Raw genomic sequence first — 15,201 nt, forward strand, 5'->3', positions numbered from 1 at the left:
TTACAGTTGGATCTCATGGAGGCATTTCCTCAACTGAAGCTCCTTTCTCTGTGATAACTCCAGCTGTGTCAAGTTGACACAAAAATAGCCAGTACAGATACTAAACCCAGTGACACTTGGATCTTGAACTTCCTCATCTCCACAAGTATCTTGCAACAAATTTCCATTGTAAGTCTGTTAGCTGGCCTGAGCTCTTTGCTGCACAGCCCAAACAGAGCAGGGTTTGTTGGTGTGTCTGTGTGCTGTAATCAGCCACAGCTGCCACTGGAGCTTATTTCTTTAGTTTTGCATTTCACTTCTTTGTTTCCGTGGACACACCGTTATGGCACTTTTCCTGGCTAGTGCCAGTAGACCTAACAAGCATATTCAAACAACTACGTACACTATATGCAAAAGACATGTGTGTGTGTGTATATATATATATATATATATATATATATATGTGCAAATGTATAGAGGAAAAAAAAGACTAAAAAGGGTACAAGCTTAAGAGTGAGTGCCTCTCACAGTGAGAAGTAGGCTAGAGGCTGCAGGCATGAAGAATAACTTTTGTCTGTTTGTTGGATAGTTTGTTTTAAAACAGGTTCTCACTATGTAGCTCAGGTTGGCTTAAAACTTGAAGGAATCCTTCTCCCTCAGCCTCTAGAACATGGGACTGTAGACCGCCACCACCACAGGCATTTATAGTAACATTATTTTTTACTCTATCATTTAGAATTTTAATGCATAGTGTTAATATAGTGGTGTCTCACTGAAATAATCCAAATGTTTAATTGTTGTGTTTCCTGTGAAAATATACAGTAATAGTTACTATGTTAATAACAGGGAAAGCCGCATGCATTGACAAATTATGCATCACGCCTGAGGAGCTGATTGCGCGCCTGGGAGAGTTTAAACAGTTCTGCCCTGTCAGCCTAGCAGAATCGAATGAACTAATTGATTGCTCCGTAACTAGCAGTTTGGAATTTGCAGCAGAGTTCAGGGGACACTACTATAAAATGAGTTCCCAGGAAAAGCTAAATGTAAGTCTGTTTCTCACGTAAAGATTCATTAAGGGAAGAAAACGGCTTGTCTTAAGCTTCATCAAATGAGAAAAACAGGCACCTTTGGGAATGCTCAGAGAATTGGAGGCTGTGACTCAGGGATCAGTGAGAAACTCAAAAGGTAGCCCTGAGACTACGCGACCTCCCCAGACACATTTAGAAGGCTTTGGTCAGTAGTGTGGTGGATCACGGGTAACCTATCAGGCAGAGAAAACGAACGGTTGGGTGTTACCACTAGAGGAGCTATGAAGCTCCACAAAGACTCACTGCAGAAAGATACCCAGGGGGTTCAGCGTCAACGGCTGAGGGAGTAAAGAGAAAGTCAGTAGGAATGAAGCGAGAGCTTGACTGTTGTCTTCCATGTTTAAAACAAAGAAAGAAAAAACAAGCAAACAAACAAAACACTAGAATTTCCCAGTTATCCCCAGCACCTGTGGGGATTGGTTCTAAAACATCCCGTCCAAGAGTGCCAAATTCTGTGGATGCACGCTTGTGTATAGAGGAGGGTAGCATTTACATGTAACTTAATTGCACACCCCTCCCACACCCATTAAACCACTTGTAGATGCCTTATAATTCCTAATACAGTGTGAATGCCATGTAAGAAGTGGCCACACTGTACTGTTCACGGGATGGAAGTAGGACATGCCATACATGTCCAGTAAAAGAACAGCCTTTTTCCTGAAGGTACCCAGTCAGAATCTAAGGCCTCAGAATCCACGGATATGGAGAACAGGTTACTTGTGCACATAGATTTAGAAGTCTGAGCATGTACTGATCCCAATATTTTAATGCCCGTGACTTGGTAATATATAATGGTTTGTAACTGAAGACAGTAATAAAACCAATCTGAATACTTTATTTTCCTCCAAAGAATGAGAATTTCAATTTCTTTACTGAGGGAGGAGAGGGGACACCGGGAGTGGGGAAATAAAGGGGTGGGAGAGACCCGAGTCCCGCCAGAGCTCCGGAGCAGGATGCAGGAGACTGCCATGGAAGACTGCCGCAGGACCCCACAGAACCGTCAGGAGACCAGTGGCATCTGGCTGCTGGACCCCGCTCTGGGGGGTGGGGAAGGTCCAGTCTCAGTTCTGTACCACAGACAGCTAGGTACCATGGAAGAGTTAGCTCTGGGGTCTCTGGGCCTCTTGGGGGCCCCAAGGGCAGCTCTATCAGCCCTGGGGCCAAAGGGAGAAGGGGCAAGGGGAGAAGGTGCTGGGTGGTTCCCAGGCAGGCAAGAGTCTTTGGAACCGCTGAGAGGCCTTCCCTAGGAAGTTAGACTTGGCTCTTTAGGGAAAGGCCTATTCCGTTGTTCTAAGACGGTGGGTCTCAATGAACAGAGATGGTCCATGGTTTTAGAGCTTTATTGTAGACAAGCAGAGAGAGAGAAGAGTAAAGAGGCAGAGAGCAGCTGTGGCCTCGTGGAGAGAGGGGAGAAGGGAGGGGGAGAGAAGGGGAGCAAGGGGGCAAGAGAAAAAGCAAGAGAAGCAAGAGAGGCAAGAGAGAGAGAGAAGGGGCCGAGCAGCCCCTTTTATAGTGGGCTGGGCCACCTTGCTGTTGGTAACTGTGGGGAGGAGCATACCTGGCTATTGCCAGGTAACTGTGGGGGTGGCGTCTGGACAGCCTATGTGACTGATGGCCACAGAATGATGGAGTTGAGGGCTTGTGGCGTCAGGCATTTGTGTTCTGTCCCTTGTAGAATTTTCTACTGGGTCTCTGGAGTAAGCCTCTCCCGACTAGAAAACAGACTGCCTTTCACCACGGTCCTGGGGTGGAGGGAGAGATGCTGATTTCTTCCTGCTTGTAGCATAATAACAGAACTTTCAAAGCAGAAGTCATGGCAAACACTCCGTGCCTTTGCCCGCTGCAGAACAACTACAGATACTGGGGAACCCCTCAAAGGGCAGAGATAGGCTGGCGGGTGGCTAAAGACCCCACCCCACCCCAGTCCTTGTTGTAGGATAGGAACTAAAAGCAGTATATTTTTGAGTAAGAAGAGACCTTTAATTGCTTGGGGTTCTTGTCCTGAGGAACTTCTTATGGGAGAAGTTACAAAAACTTCTCTTGGATGGTTTGAAAGGCTACTGGAACAGGAGTGGTGGCCCCCAGAGATGGCTTCATGGATGTGTTATTGCTGTTTTAAATGCTTTTTGCTACTGTGCCTCTTTTCTTAATAGAAATTTCTGAAGGACCCGGAACTGTATGTGCCTCCCTTGGCACCTCATCCACTCCCACCAGATGACTTGCTTCCCAAAAGGCTTACACTGTCAGAGCTGAAGGGTCGCTTTCCTAAGTGTGCTGAGCTCCAGGGCTACTGCCCAGTGACTTACCAGGATGGAAAACAAAGGTGGGTTCTCACACTTGTCGGACAGACCTACATCCCTGCTCAGAACCAGTGGACAACCGTCTTAAGGATTTATTTTTATTCTCATTTGTGTGTGTGTGCATGAATGCATGTGTGTGTGTGTCTGTGTGTGCATGTGTGTGTGTGTCTGTGTCTGTGTGTTTGTCTGTCTGTCTGTGTGCATGTGCGTGTGTGTGTGCGTGCATGCATGTGTGTGTGTCTGTGTCTGTGTGTGTGCGTGTGCTCACGAACGAATGTGTAAGCCAGAGGCTAAGCTGGATGTGGTCCCTCAGCCAGCAAGCCCCAGAGATCCACTTATCTCCATCTTGAACTGCACCTTTTAACTTTTCCATTTCATAATGGAAACCAGCTCTTCCCAATTCAAGCTAAACAACTGCAGAGCATTTTGGTTTAGGAAAGTCACTTTTTAAAAATAAATAGTTCTGATTTTCAAATATAGTTTCCAATTATTATTTTATACTACAATGGAACACTTCTCTTTGAGAACTTTCCTAGTTTACATCACGTAGGAAGAGAACTAATGTGCCATGTGCATGCAGGTGCCCAAAGAGGCCAGAAGAGGGCATCTGATCCCCTGGAACAGGCAGTTGTGAACCACCCACCATGGGTACTGGGAACTCCTGCCCCCTGCAAGATCAGCCCATGAGCTGAACCTCTGAGCCATCTCCCCAGCCCGGAAAGACTTACCACGCTCATTACTCACGGAAACATCCCTTTCTTCCTTGAACTGCACACATAGAAAAATGAAACATTTTTGACATGCAGTACACTTTTAGTCATGCAGTACTATGTATTAATTATATAATACAGATTAATTTCACAGTAGTTTCTGATTTTTAGATATGAAGCCCTAGTGCCTGGTAACATTCGATATGCTCTAGAGTATCGTAATTGCATATATATTTGTGAGAGTGAAGAAAAACTCCAGAAATTCATGAGGTGAGATGGTTCACTTAATTATAAATATGTTTATTGGGGGGTGGGGGGGAGAAAAAAATAAATATGTTTATTATCTTCCATGTCACATATACTGTGCTTAGAACTGTTGGATGGGAGAGGAGGGGAGGGGAGGGGAGGAAAGTCATACACACACACACAAACACACACATATAAATACACATACACACATTCACACATACACACACACATACACACACTCACACATACACACACACAGGTGAATAAGTACTGGAGCTCTAAGATGTATATGATACATTTTGAGGACCTGATAATAGAATATTCGGGGGGCTTGTCTTAGGGTTTTACTGCTGTGAGCAGACACAATGACCAAGGCAACTCTTATAAGGACAACATTTAATTGGCGCAAGCTTACAGATTCAGAGGTTCAGTCCATTATCATCAAGGCAGAGCATGACAGCATCCAGGCCAGCATGGTTCAGGAGGAGCTGAGGGTTCTACGTCTTCATCTGAAGGCTGCTAGGAGAAGACTGGCTTCCAGAAAGCTGGGACTAGGGTCTTAAGGCCCACACCCACACCTACTCCAACAAAACCACACCTACTCCAACAAGCCACACCTACTCCAACAAGCCACACCTACTCCAACAAGCCACACCTACTCCAACAAGCCACACCCACTCCAACAAGCCACACCTCCAAATAGTACCACTCCCTGGACTAAGCTTATACAAACCATCACAGGCCCTGAGAGTGAGGAAGCGCCTAGTACTCGGGCACGATTGGATTGTCTGAGTGGGGCCTGGGAATGGACTAGAATAAGAGGTAGAGGGCCAGATTCCAAGCTGATGGGCCTGCAATCAGCCCATCCCTGGGGACCTAGGAACTGGAAGGAGATCACCATGTCTGGATGTGATATAGTGGCAGGGCTGAAGGAGGTGATCAGGGTAAAGTGCAAAAGGCCAAGTAAAAGCACCAAATAGCATTTAGACTCGATCCCAAGAGTTATAAAAGTAGACAGCCTGCTTCTAAGTTAGGTCAGTGTTAGAACCCATTTTGCTTACCTCCATGGGGTATTAAGAATGGGCTGGAGGCAGAGATAATGTTTAGAGGGTAATAGAGTAATTAATGGAATATGAGCTAACATCCCAAGAACCTCCCCTCTGCCACCACTCACTGCTCCTACCACCACCACACATGGTCAGAAGACAACCACAGAGGTGAAGAAGGACCTGAGGGAGGAGAGAGAATCTTCTGGGAAGCCTTGGGGAGTGAAGCCAGATTAGGGCTGACACTCACTTGAGACTGAGTTTATAGCCCAATACAGGGGATGGGGCAGGGCGTCTTGGCAAGTGCTGCTGAGTGGAACTGAGGGAGCCTGGAGGAGCAATGAGCCTCCCAGACCTACCCAGAGAAGACAGCCGCAGCAGCCAGGGGGGAGGCTTACTAAGGAAAGTGAGTCAGACCAGAAACAACAGAATTGGTGCGCACTGCCCCCAACCTCACATCCAGCTTTTCCCCCCCGAGAAGCCGAAACCAAATCTCTTTAAACTTTGTGATCTTAAACACTCACATCTGGTTCCAAAAGAAAAAGAAAATACTGTGTAAAAATAGCCTGAGCCTGAGATTGTCATTTCTAGAGGGGCTCAGGGTTGAAGAAACTTAATTGTAAAAAATAAAATAAAAATGAGAGATGTTAGTTGCTGGAAGAGATGATGATTGGAGGTGAGAAGGTAAATTTACTATCAATGTTGGTTTTCTTTGTTGTATTCTTGTTTGGTTGGTTTTGGTTTTGGTTTGCAATGGACTTGGATAGGTGGTTGGTTGGTTGGTTGGTTGGTTGGGGTTGGTTGGGGTTGGTTTGCTGATGAGACCTGGTCTCATTCCATAGCTCAGGATGGCCTGGAATATACTCTGTAGCACAGGTTAGCCTGGTTTTACCTACTGAGATCTGAGTTAACAGGTCAACACATTCAACTGTTGTTCTTTTCTTTTAATGTGGGAATTGTGGGAAGGTTGAAATGCAGTTGCATGAGAAGGATCTAATAAAGACTTGAGAGGTGGGAAGAGAGAAACAGAGCTACAGTAAGGAACCCACAGGAGAGTACAACTCAGATTCAGAGGTTGGGTGGAGCCTGCTCTTAGACAGGAGGTACCAGCTGGGAAGAGGACCCTGAGCCTGGCTCTGCAGATGCTGGAGGAAGCTCCATCCTGGTATCCTCTACCCTGAGCACATGTGTCTTTGGGATGAGGATGCTGCTTAGATAATTCAAATTTTATGACAAATGAAAAAGGTTTTATATAGTTGCTGTGAAAGTTACAACATCTGAAATAGGTGATCAAGGTTGGGGTCCCAGACCTAAACATGGTGGCTCACTCCCAGGATTCAGGATAGAAGTAGAATTAGGCATTCAAAGGTGCTCTAAGCTACAGAGTGGGCTACATGAGACCTTGTGTGAAATCGAAAAGCAAAAGAAGCTTCTAGAAGCCCTAGTCTTCCCTCTTGTATAATTTTCTCCAGTAGATAAAACAAGCAGTGAGCTTTGTCTCATACTGATGTCTGTGTGCACAGGGTGAGTGTTGTGTGAGCATGGGTCTGATGAGCTTTGTATTCTTAGGTCACCAATGCAATACTGGAACCAGAAGCTTCCACGCAAACTTCCCCCGTTAAAGGAATCCATCCACCTCACCAGTCTGCCTTTGCCTGGGTATCTGGAACAGGTTCTGTTGTTGGCATTCTATGATACATGTTATTATAAGAGCTCAGAGGTGTCTTCTAACAGTTACTTCCTCTTTTGATATAGTGAGGTTCCAGGCAAAGTTTCCTGATTTTAAGGATTTATTTTATTTTATTTTACTTATATGAGTACACTATAGCTGTCTTCAGACACACCAGAAGAGGGCATCAGATCCCATTACAGATGGTTGTGAGCCACCATGTGGTTTCTGGGAATTGAACTCAGGACCCCTGGAAGAGCAGTCAGTGCTCTTAACCGCTGAGCCATCTCTCCAGCCCAGTTTTCTGATTTTAAGTTGTAAACCACTCTTCATTTATGGGTGGCTGTTAACATAAAATCTGTGAACTTCTAAATGTAATGCCTGGAGCTGCACCACAGTGAAGGAGAATGAATGGGTCCTCTTAAAACTGTTTACATGTAAACTGGATGTGTAATTTAGTTTCTTTTCTTTTTCCTTTTTTAATTTTTAGTGTTGTTGGATTGTGTTTGTTTGGGTTTGGGGTTTTTTGTTTTTTGTTTTTTAATGATTTGAAATGTTATATTGGCCCTCCAAAGGTTAAATTTCTCTGCAAAAGAGTCACAGTACCATGGTAGGTGAGATAGTAAACCCACTATGTATCCCAAATCCACATTAAACTGTCTGTCCAGATCACAGTTTATTCATCCAGATATAACTATTTTTTTTTCAAGACTTGTTTTTCTTTTTTCTTTTCTTTTTTTTTTTTAAGATGTATTTATTTATTATATGTAANTACACTGTAGCTGTCTTCAGACACTCCAGAAGAGGGCGCCAGATCTCGTTACAGATGGTTGTGAGCCACCATGTGGTTGCTGGGATTTGAACTCTGGACCTTCGGAAGAGCAGTCGGGTGCTCTTACCCACTGAGCCATCTCACCAGCCCCGATATAATTATTTTTAAAGATAGTAAAATTTGTCACTAGTCAAATAGTATTTCAAAGTTATTTAATCTTTAAGTTATTACTTCCACGTGTATGTGTATCCCCTCCATGTGCATGTGTACACACTAGGTGTGCACAAGAGGGGGATGTATGTGTGGAGGTCAGACGACAATTTTGCAGAATTGGTTCTCTCCCTCTAATTTTATGTGGGTTTCTAGGATCAAACCTTTACCCACTGGACCATCTCACTAGCCTTCTGAAGTTATTGTTATTAATTTTTTTCTGCAAAATAAATGTCAAAAACTCAGTTTTACAGCTTTGTCACTTCTTAAGCACTTTATTTTTGTCAATTTCCCTAGAAAGTTAGTCTCCAGTGACACATACCTGAGTGAGCTACATAGCAAGAATGCCTCAGAAATATCTGAAAGAAAACCAGAAAGGAGAGCTGGAGACAAAGCTAGCATCCCATGGCTCTCGATGAACCTGCCAAGGAAGATCACCCAGGGAGGAGTGTTCTCTAAGGCCCTGCTTTATTAGAAGGCCTCTTTTACCTTCACAGCTCTAGGAACTTGGTCACAGTGACACTGGTCTCTGGAATTCCCTGTCATGTGGCCAAGAACACAGAGTAGGAGGCAGGCCACCAGTGCCACCCACACAAGCAGACATGAGCCAAGGCAACCCCATCTTTCTTTGTTAACTTCAAGGCATGCGACCCCCTCCAGCCCGCATTACATCTGGTTATATTTCATTTCCTCATCAAATGTAGTGTGTTTCTTTCCTGTCGACTAGATGGTTGTCTAATCATCCCCATCCCAGGAAGGCTATTTGATAAAAAGAAAAAGACTTTTATCTGTCTGCATTAAGAACAAACTTGAATTCAGATATACACTGATTTAAATTGTCTCTTACCTGCAGGGGACAGCAACTTCCCTGATCAAGGCAATGAATGCGGCAGGGAACCTGAAACCCAAGCTCCCCTTCCTAAGTGTGAGGAGGTCCGTGCTCCTTTACATAGCATTTCATCTCAAAGGTATGCCTTTCTGAAATGATGCCCCATTCAGAAAAGCTTAGCACTTGTTGTACCGTACGTGGTAGACAGGGTTGTTAAACGAGGTTGATTGTCTGCTTGCATGGGAGGGGGCAAATGAAATACAGGGTAAATATCTATAGGAAAATATCAAAACTGAAATCCCGAGTTTTGAAATCAAGGACGATGCACTGGACCCAGTGGTGCAGGTCTGTAAAAGCCAGCAGGAGGCTGAGGAGGATTACCAAGATCAAAGCCTGCCCCAGGCTATGGAGTCAGCTCTAGCGCAGGCCAGTAACTTACTAAGGCCCTCTCTCAAAAACAAAACTTAGAGTCAGCACTCAAAAATCCACGCCATAGAGAAAAGCGAGTCCAGAAAATGACCTAAGCTAGACAGCCCTCTAACTTATGTGGGATGGGACCATCTCCCCCTTGGCTGGGTGTGCTCTAGTTACACAGGAAGTTCTCCTCTGGAATGGCTTACTAACCACCTATCAGAAAACATTCCCGACTCTGTGACATTTTCTACAGCATTCAATCCCAAGGGTTCTGAATATTCAAGGAAAAAATATAAGAAGAAGATGGAGCAGTTTGTGGAAAGATGCGAACTCATAACGTACCTCAGTTCCAAGATGACCCGGAAGTACAAGGAGCCTCAGTTCAGAGCCATCGACTTCGACCATAAGCTACAGACTTTTTTATCCTTGAAAAACATAGACCCAGTTACTGGGTAGCTTGCTTAAGTTACAGAGACCCAAATCCCAGAACTCTCCAAGGGACAGAGGGAATTGAAGAGCAGAATTAATACCCTGCATTTTCTGACGTATACTTCCCTCCTGCCTGATGTTGTGTATGTAGTTCCTGGGCCTCAGATGGACTCAAAAGGCCTAACCATGAAGGGTCACCCTCTGAGTATTCACTCAGCTTTCAACTTTATTCCTTTTTTCCCCCCTAAATTTGATGCTCCCACAAAATAGGCATTCCATTTGAGATATTAAAATGTAGACGTACTACATCTATTTTCTTTTGTTTTGTTTTGTTTTGTTTTCTCTTTTACGGGGAGGCCAGGTTGAGACAGGGTCTCTCAACACAGCCCAGGCCATCCTGGAACTCACTAGGTAGACCAGGCTGGCCTCGAACTCACAGAACTCCACCTGCCTCTGCCTCTCCTGTGTGAGATTAAATGTGTGCGCCACTCCTAGCCCTGCAGAGACTTGTGTGCCAGGGTGGGGCACACCTCCTCTCTCTCAGAGGAAAAGGGAGGGGGAGGGGCTGTGGGAGGGGACCAGGATGGGGGCATCGATAAGGATGTAAAGTCAATTTTATTTTATTTTTTTCGAGACAGGGTTTCTCTGTGTAGCCCTGGCTGTCCTGGAACTCACTCTGTAGACCAGGCTGGCCTCAGAAATCCGCCTGCCTCTGCCTCCCGAGTGTTGGGATTAAAGGCATGCGCCACGACTGCCCGGCCCTAAAGTCAATTTTAAAAAAGAAAAAAAAGGTGTGTGCTACTATGCCTAGCCTTGTCTTCCTTCCTTCATTCCTTTCACATTTTCAGTAGAAAACTAGTCTCTATTAAAGGAAATTACCCAGGAAACATTAGAAAGCTTCAAGAGACAAAACTAATAGAAATCTTGGTCATACTTTTTACATAAGAAATTGCTTGTATATTTTCTGAACATAAGACACTGTCATTTTCCCAACAAAATAGCTAAAATCCATCGTAACTGACAGGCTGCCCCCGTTCTTCCCTGATTGAAATATACTTAATATGTGGTTCTATAGCTAGAAGTCACTAGGGTTCTAAGAGGAAATCCAGATTTTTTTTTTTTTTTTTTTTTGGTTTTTCGAGACAGGGTTTCTCTGTATTGCCCTGGCTGTCCTGGAACTTACTTTGTAGACCAGGCTGGCCTCGAACTCAGAAATCCGCCTGCCTCTGCCTCCCGAGTCCTGGATTAAAGGCATGCGCCACCACGCCTGGCGAAATCCAGATTTTTATGAAATATGTCAAAAGAGTGTAAGGGAGGGGAAAATTGTTAGATCTGAGTGCGTTTTTATTTTATTTTATTTTTTAAAGATTTATTTATTTATTTATTTATTTATTACATGTAAGTACACTGGAGCTGACTTCAGACACTCCAGAAGAGGGCGCCAGATCTCATTACAGATGGTTGTGAGCTGTTACCTGGACCTTCAGAAGAGCAGTCAGTGCACTTAACCCGCTGAGCCATCTCTCCAGCCCCCCCCCCACCCCACCCCCTAATGTGCTTTTAAAATAAGGACAAATGTTTAGCAGCTTTATAAAACAGCTAAAGTGTTAAATGGTTTAAAAATGTAGGGCATAGGGAGGGCCCTGAAAGCAGCCTCTTAGCAGCACCGCTTCCCAGTGCCTAGAATGTCAGCTTCAGGGAGTTTCTGGCCTCTGAGGGTACTGTTCTCATGCACAGATCAACACACATACCCATAAATAAAAATAACAAATCTTTTAAAAAATGAGTGTGTGTGTGTATGTGTGTGTGTGAGAGAGAGAGAGAGAGAGAGAGAGAGAGAGAGAGAGAGAGAGAGAGAGAGAGAAATTTAATATAACAGTTCTTAAATAAAAGCTAGATAGAATGCAGGGCTGAGGAGGTCTCTCGCTGGAAGATGTTTAGCTCACATGCAGGAAAGCCCGGTTCCATCCCCAGCCCCTCACATGCTCGAGATTCCAGCACTGCAAAGTGGAAGCAGGAGGATCGGAAGTTCAATGTCATCCTTGGCTACATAACAACAGTCCAAATTCAAAGTCAGCCCAGACTGTAGGGAGCACTGCTTCAAAAAAAGGAGGAAGAGGGAGGGAGATGGGGGGGGGGGAGAGGAAGAGAAAAGAAAAAAGAAAATTCCCCAAACCCTATTAGAAGACTGGGAGTTGACCACAGAAATTTTTTCTGGGGATTTAAGCACCACCCACTCACTCTCTCTCTCTCTCTCTCTCTCTCTCTCTCTCTCTCTCTCTCTCTCTCTCCCTCCCTCCCTCCCTCTCATTTCTTTCTTTCTTTCTTTCTTTCTTTCTTTCTTTCTTTCTTTCTTTCTTTCTTTCTTTCTTTCTCCCCCTTCCTTTCTTCCTTTCTTTCTTTCTTTCTTTCTTTCTTTCTTTCTTTCTTTCTTTCTTTCTCTTTCTTCCTTCCTTTCTTCCTTTCTTCCTTTCTTTCTTTCTTTCTTTCTTTCTTTCTCCCCCTTTCTTTCTTCCTTCCTTTCTTTCTTTCTCTTTCTTCCTTCCTTTCTTCCTTTCTTTCTTTCTCCCTGGGTGGTTTGCCTGCACCTATGTCTGAGGATGCCAATACCCTGGAACTGGAATTATGGACGAATGTTAGCCATCATATGGGCGCTGAATTTAATTCAAGTCCTCTGGAAGAGCAGCCAGTGCTCTTAACCCTGGAGCCATCTCTCCATCTACCCCACCCACATAACCGATTTTTTAATATTTGTAATTTACCATTTTCTCACCAGACTACACTATATTGGACTTTTCATTTCTAACGAGATTTCCACATCCTGTCTTTTCAGCCAGTTGGGTATACTGGCATCCCTAAGCAATTAAGCCTAACAGCATATTCCATCCCCTTTGAGTTTCAAGTTTTGAGGGGCAGCAGCCTATGCTGATTGGCTCCAAGTATTTTAGGAACCTCCAAAAACATCTCACATTCCCCAGAACAAGTCCATATCCTCTGCATATCACTTGTCTGGGGATTATGTTTGCTAATTTGGATTCTACTCATTCCCACTGAATTTAAGGCTGGAACTAGGAACCCAGGTGTAGTACCCAAAGTCATTCCAAGTGGGCTCAGTTTGTGTAGCTGTCCAGCAGCCATGGATGAACTGGGTACCTGAAAGGGAGGCTGGAAATGAAAAAGGATGGGAGGTGAGAGAAGGATGAAGCCAAGACAAAGGTTTCTGATCAAGGCTCAAAGTTTAATATTTAGCACCGTATTTATATAGGGAAAGCCCACAGACCCATCCTTTGTTTCAGCTGGATTATGTTGCAAAGCAAGCTCAGCAGGCAGTCTGCTCCTGTAGGAAATTACTGGTGCAGCAGTGCAGAAGACTTCACCTAGGTCTGCCGAAGACCAACTGTGGCAAACACTTAAAGTCTATTTAGCCTGCTCAAGGCTCGGGGATGGACACACAAGTTTGGATCTCAAAGAAAGAAGTGCTAAATACTAGGGTAGTGGTCTACACACTTATCAAGATGCTGTACACACAGAGGAGACTACAGTGGGACAAAGGATCCAGTGAAGGGGTCTGGAGTATGGAGTTTGTAATGAAAGCTTAAGAAATGTGGCTTACGGGAGGATTGTGAGTGATTGATTGCTTTTTCCTTGTCTTAGTTTCACAGTCTTCCTTTGTCCTAGATCTTAGACTGACATCAAGCTTTGACAATCATGTTTTATCTTTCTCAGTGGAAATAACTTAAAATGCTGTTTAATTTTGTACTATTAGTGTGTAAAATCAAAGATTTTTAAAAGCTGTGTGATAACTGCAATAAATTATATGCACTGATGGAGGGCGGGGGATTTGCCTCAGGGTTGGAAGAGTGTCTTTCAGGCTATATAGAGCAACCACTAAACAACTTTACAGTGTTCTGTCTGGAGTTCAAGTCGGCCAGGAAAAGAAGCAGCGAGACCAATCACAGCTGTTAAGACTCTCTGATTCCTCTTTGGGGATAGAAAAGGGGAAGGGGGTTCTGAAGTGTCTTCTGAGATGACCTCAAAGACGCTGCCCTGTGAGTTTTAGTGTCTCAGCTGCCACTGTTGTGAAGATGCTGAATCCAGCACAGGTATAGACAACTGTCCTCTCTCTCTCTCTCTCTCTCTCTCTCTCTCTCTCTCTCTCTCTCTCTCTCTCTCTCTCAGGAAGATGTCACTGAGCTGAGCCAGGACCCGAACCTACATGGTTCCCTTTATTTTTTCTCTTCCCACAAGATCACATCCTCTGAGTAAATGCATCTCTTAACAGAGTGCAGGGGACTCAAGTACTGGGAAGTCAAATTTCCCAGGATGGTTTATAGCTCTGGCCAGTGCAGGTCCCTCACACACATGCAAATGCAGCTACAGACATGCAGAGGTTTATATGGGAGAGGTACAGACAGGTCACCCACCGTACACAGGCTGTGAACAGTGTGTCAAACAATCTACTACTGAATTATTATACATAATTGGATCAAATTCCTACACATTGCATTTTTTTATTTATTTGTTTGTTTTGAGAGAGGGTTTCTCTGTGTAGCCCTGGCTGTCCTGGAGCTCTGTAGACCAGGCTGGCCTCAAACTCAGAGATCCACCTGTCTCTGCCTCCCAAGTGCTAGGATTAAAGGTATGCGTCACCATTGTCTGGCCACATTGCACATTTAATTTTGTTAGATTTACTTTTATTCGATGTATGAGCATTTTGACTGCACCACACGCATGCCTGGTGCTTCTGAGGTCAGAAAGAAACACTGACTCCCCTGAACCTGCAGTTACAGGTGGTTGTGAGCAAACGTGAATAAGCACTTCAAAACTCAAAGGGATACACTATAGTGCTGAACACTTTAAATTTTATGATATGCTTTTTACTTCATTCTCAATTCACTTGAAAATATATTGAATTCAGTTAAGTATATTAAAATTTCATGTCCTGGAGGTGAAAGGAAAGAAATTCAAACAGAATATCAAATATATAGCTGGGGATGAGGTTTCTGGTTTGGGTTAGTTTTCTGCTTTTATAAATGAAGAACTGAGTAGAGAAAGAGGAGGAAGAGGAGGAGGAAGAGGAGAAGGAGGAAGAAGAGGAAGAGGACAAAGAGAAAGTGGGGAGGAGGAAGAGAAGGTTTGGCTATAAAGCTGTGCTGGTACTGTCCAACAGCGTGATTGTCCTTTTGTTCCTCTCAAGTCCCAGAAGTCATGATGGGCTTTGGACTGACTACAGCTTCTTCAGCAGATATCAGTCAACCATCCTAGGTCTCACAGAGGTTCTGTTACCTTCACTGCCACAGAAGACTTCCACTAACCGTCATCTGCCAGCTAATGATAAGCCTTCTCCTTTCTCCTGTCAAGTTCTCCACAGACCCAATCCATCCAGAGGCCAGGAGACAGGAGGCTCTGTTGATCTCTCTCTCTCTCTCTCTCTCTCTCTCTCTCTCTCTCTCTCTCTCTCTCTCTCTCTGTGTGTGTGTGTGTGTGTGTGTGTGTGTGTGTGTGT

The 15,201-nt window shown here is 44.3% G+C and overlaps 1 protein-coding gene across 2 annotated transcripts in view; it reads left to right on the forward strand.

The window, feature by feature from the left end:
• The window catches only part of Ak9 (adenylate kinase 9), a 126,452-nt gene extending 116,445 nt beyond the window's left edge, over positions 1-10,007 (forward strand). The window contains exons 35-40 of one of the 2 annotated variants that reach the window (XM_021174851.2): positions 826-1,022; positions 3,221-3,390; positions 4,249-4,347; positions 6,942-7,044; positions 8,877-8,991; positions 9,520-10,007. In XM_021174851.2, the coding sequence (XP_021030510.1) occupies positions 826-1,022; positions 3,221-3,390; positions 4,249-4,347; positions 6,942-7,044; positions 8,877-8,991; positions 9,520-9,722 (887 nt within the window). In that variant the 3' untranslated portion in view covers positions 9,723-10,007. Of the gene's footprint in view, positions 1-825; positions 1,023-3,220; positions 3,391-4,248; positions 4,348-6,941; positions 7,045-8,876; positions 8,992-9,519 lie in introns of those variants that run through there. The other variant, XM_021174852.1, reaches the window with a different exon arrangement.
• Positions 10,008-15,201: the final 5,194 nt, after the last annotated feature.

This window comes from Mus caroli, chromosome 10, assembly GCF_900094665.2.
Source record: "Mus caroli chromosome 10, CAROLI_EIJ_v1.1, whole genome shotgun sequence".
NCBI classification, from domain to species: Eukaryota; Metazoa; Chordata; class Mammalia; order Rodentia; family Muridae; genus Mus; species Mus caroli.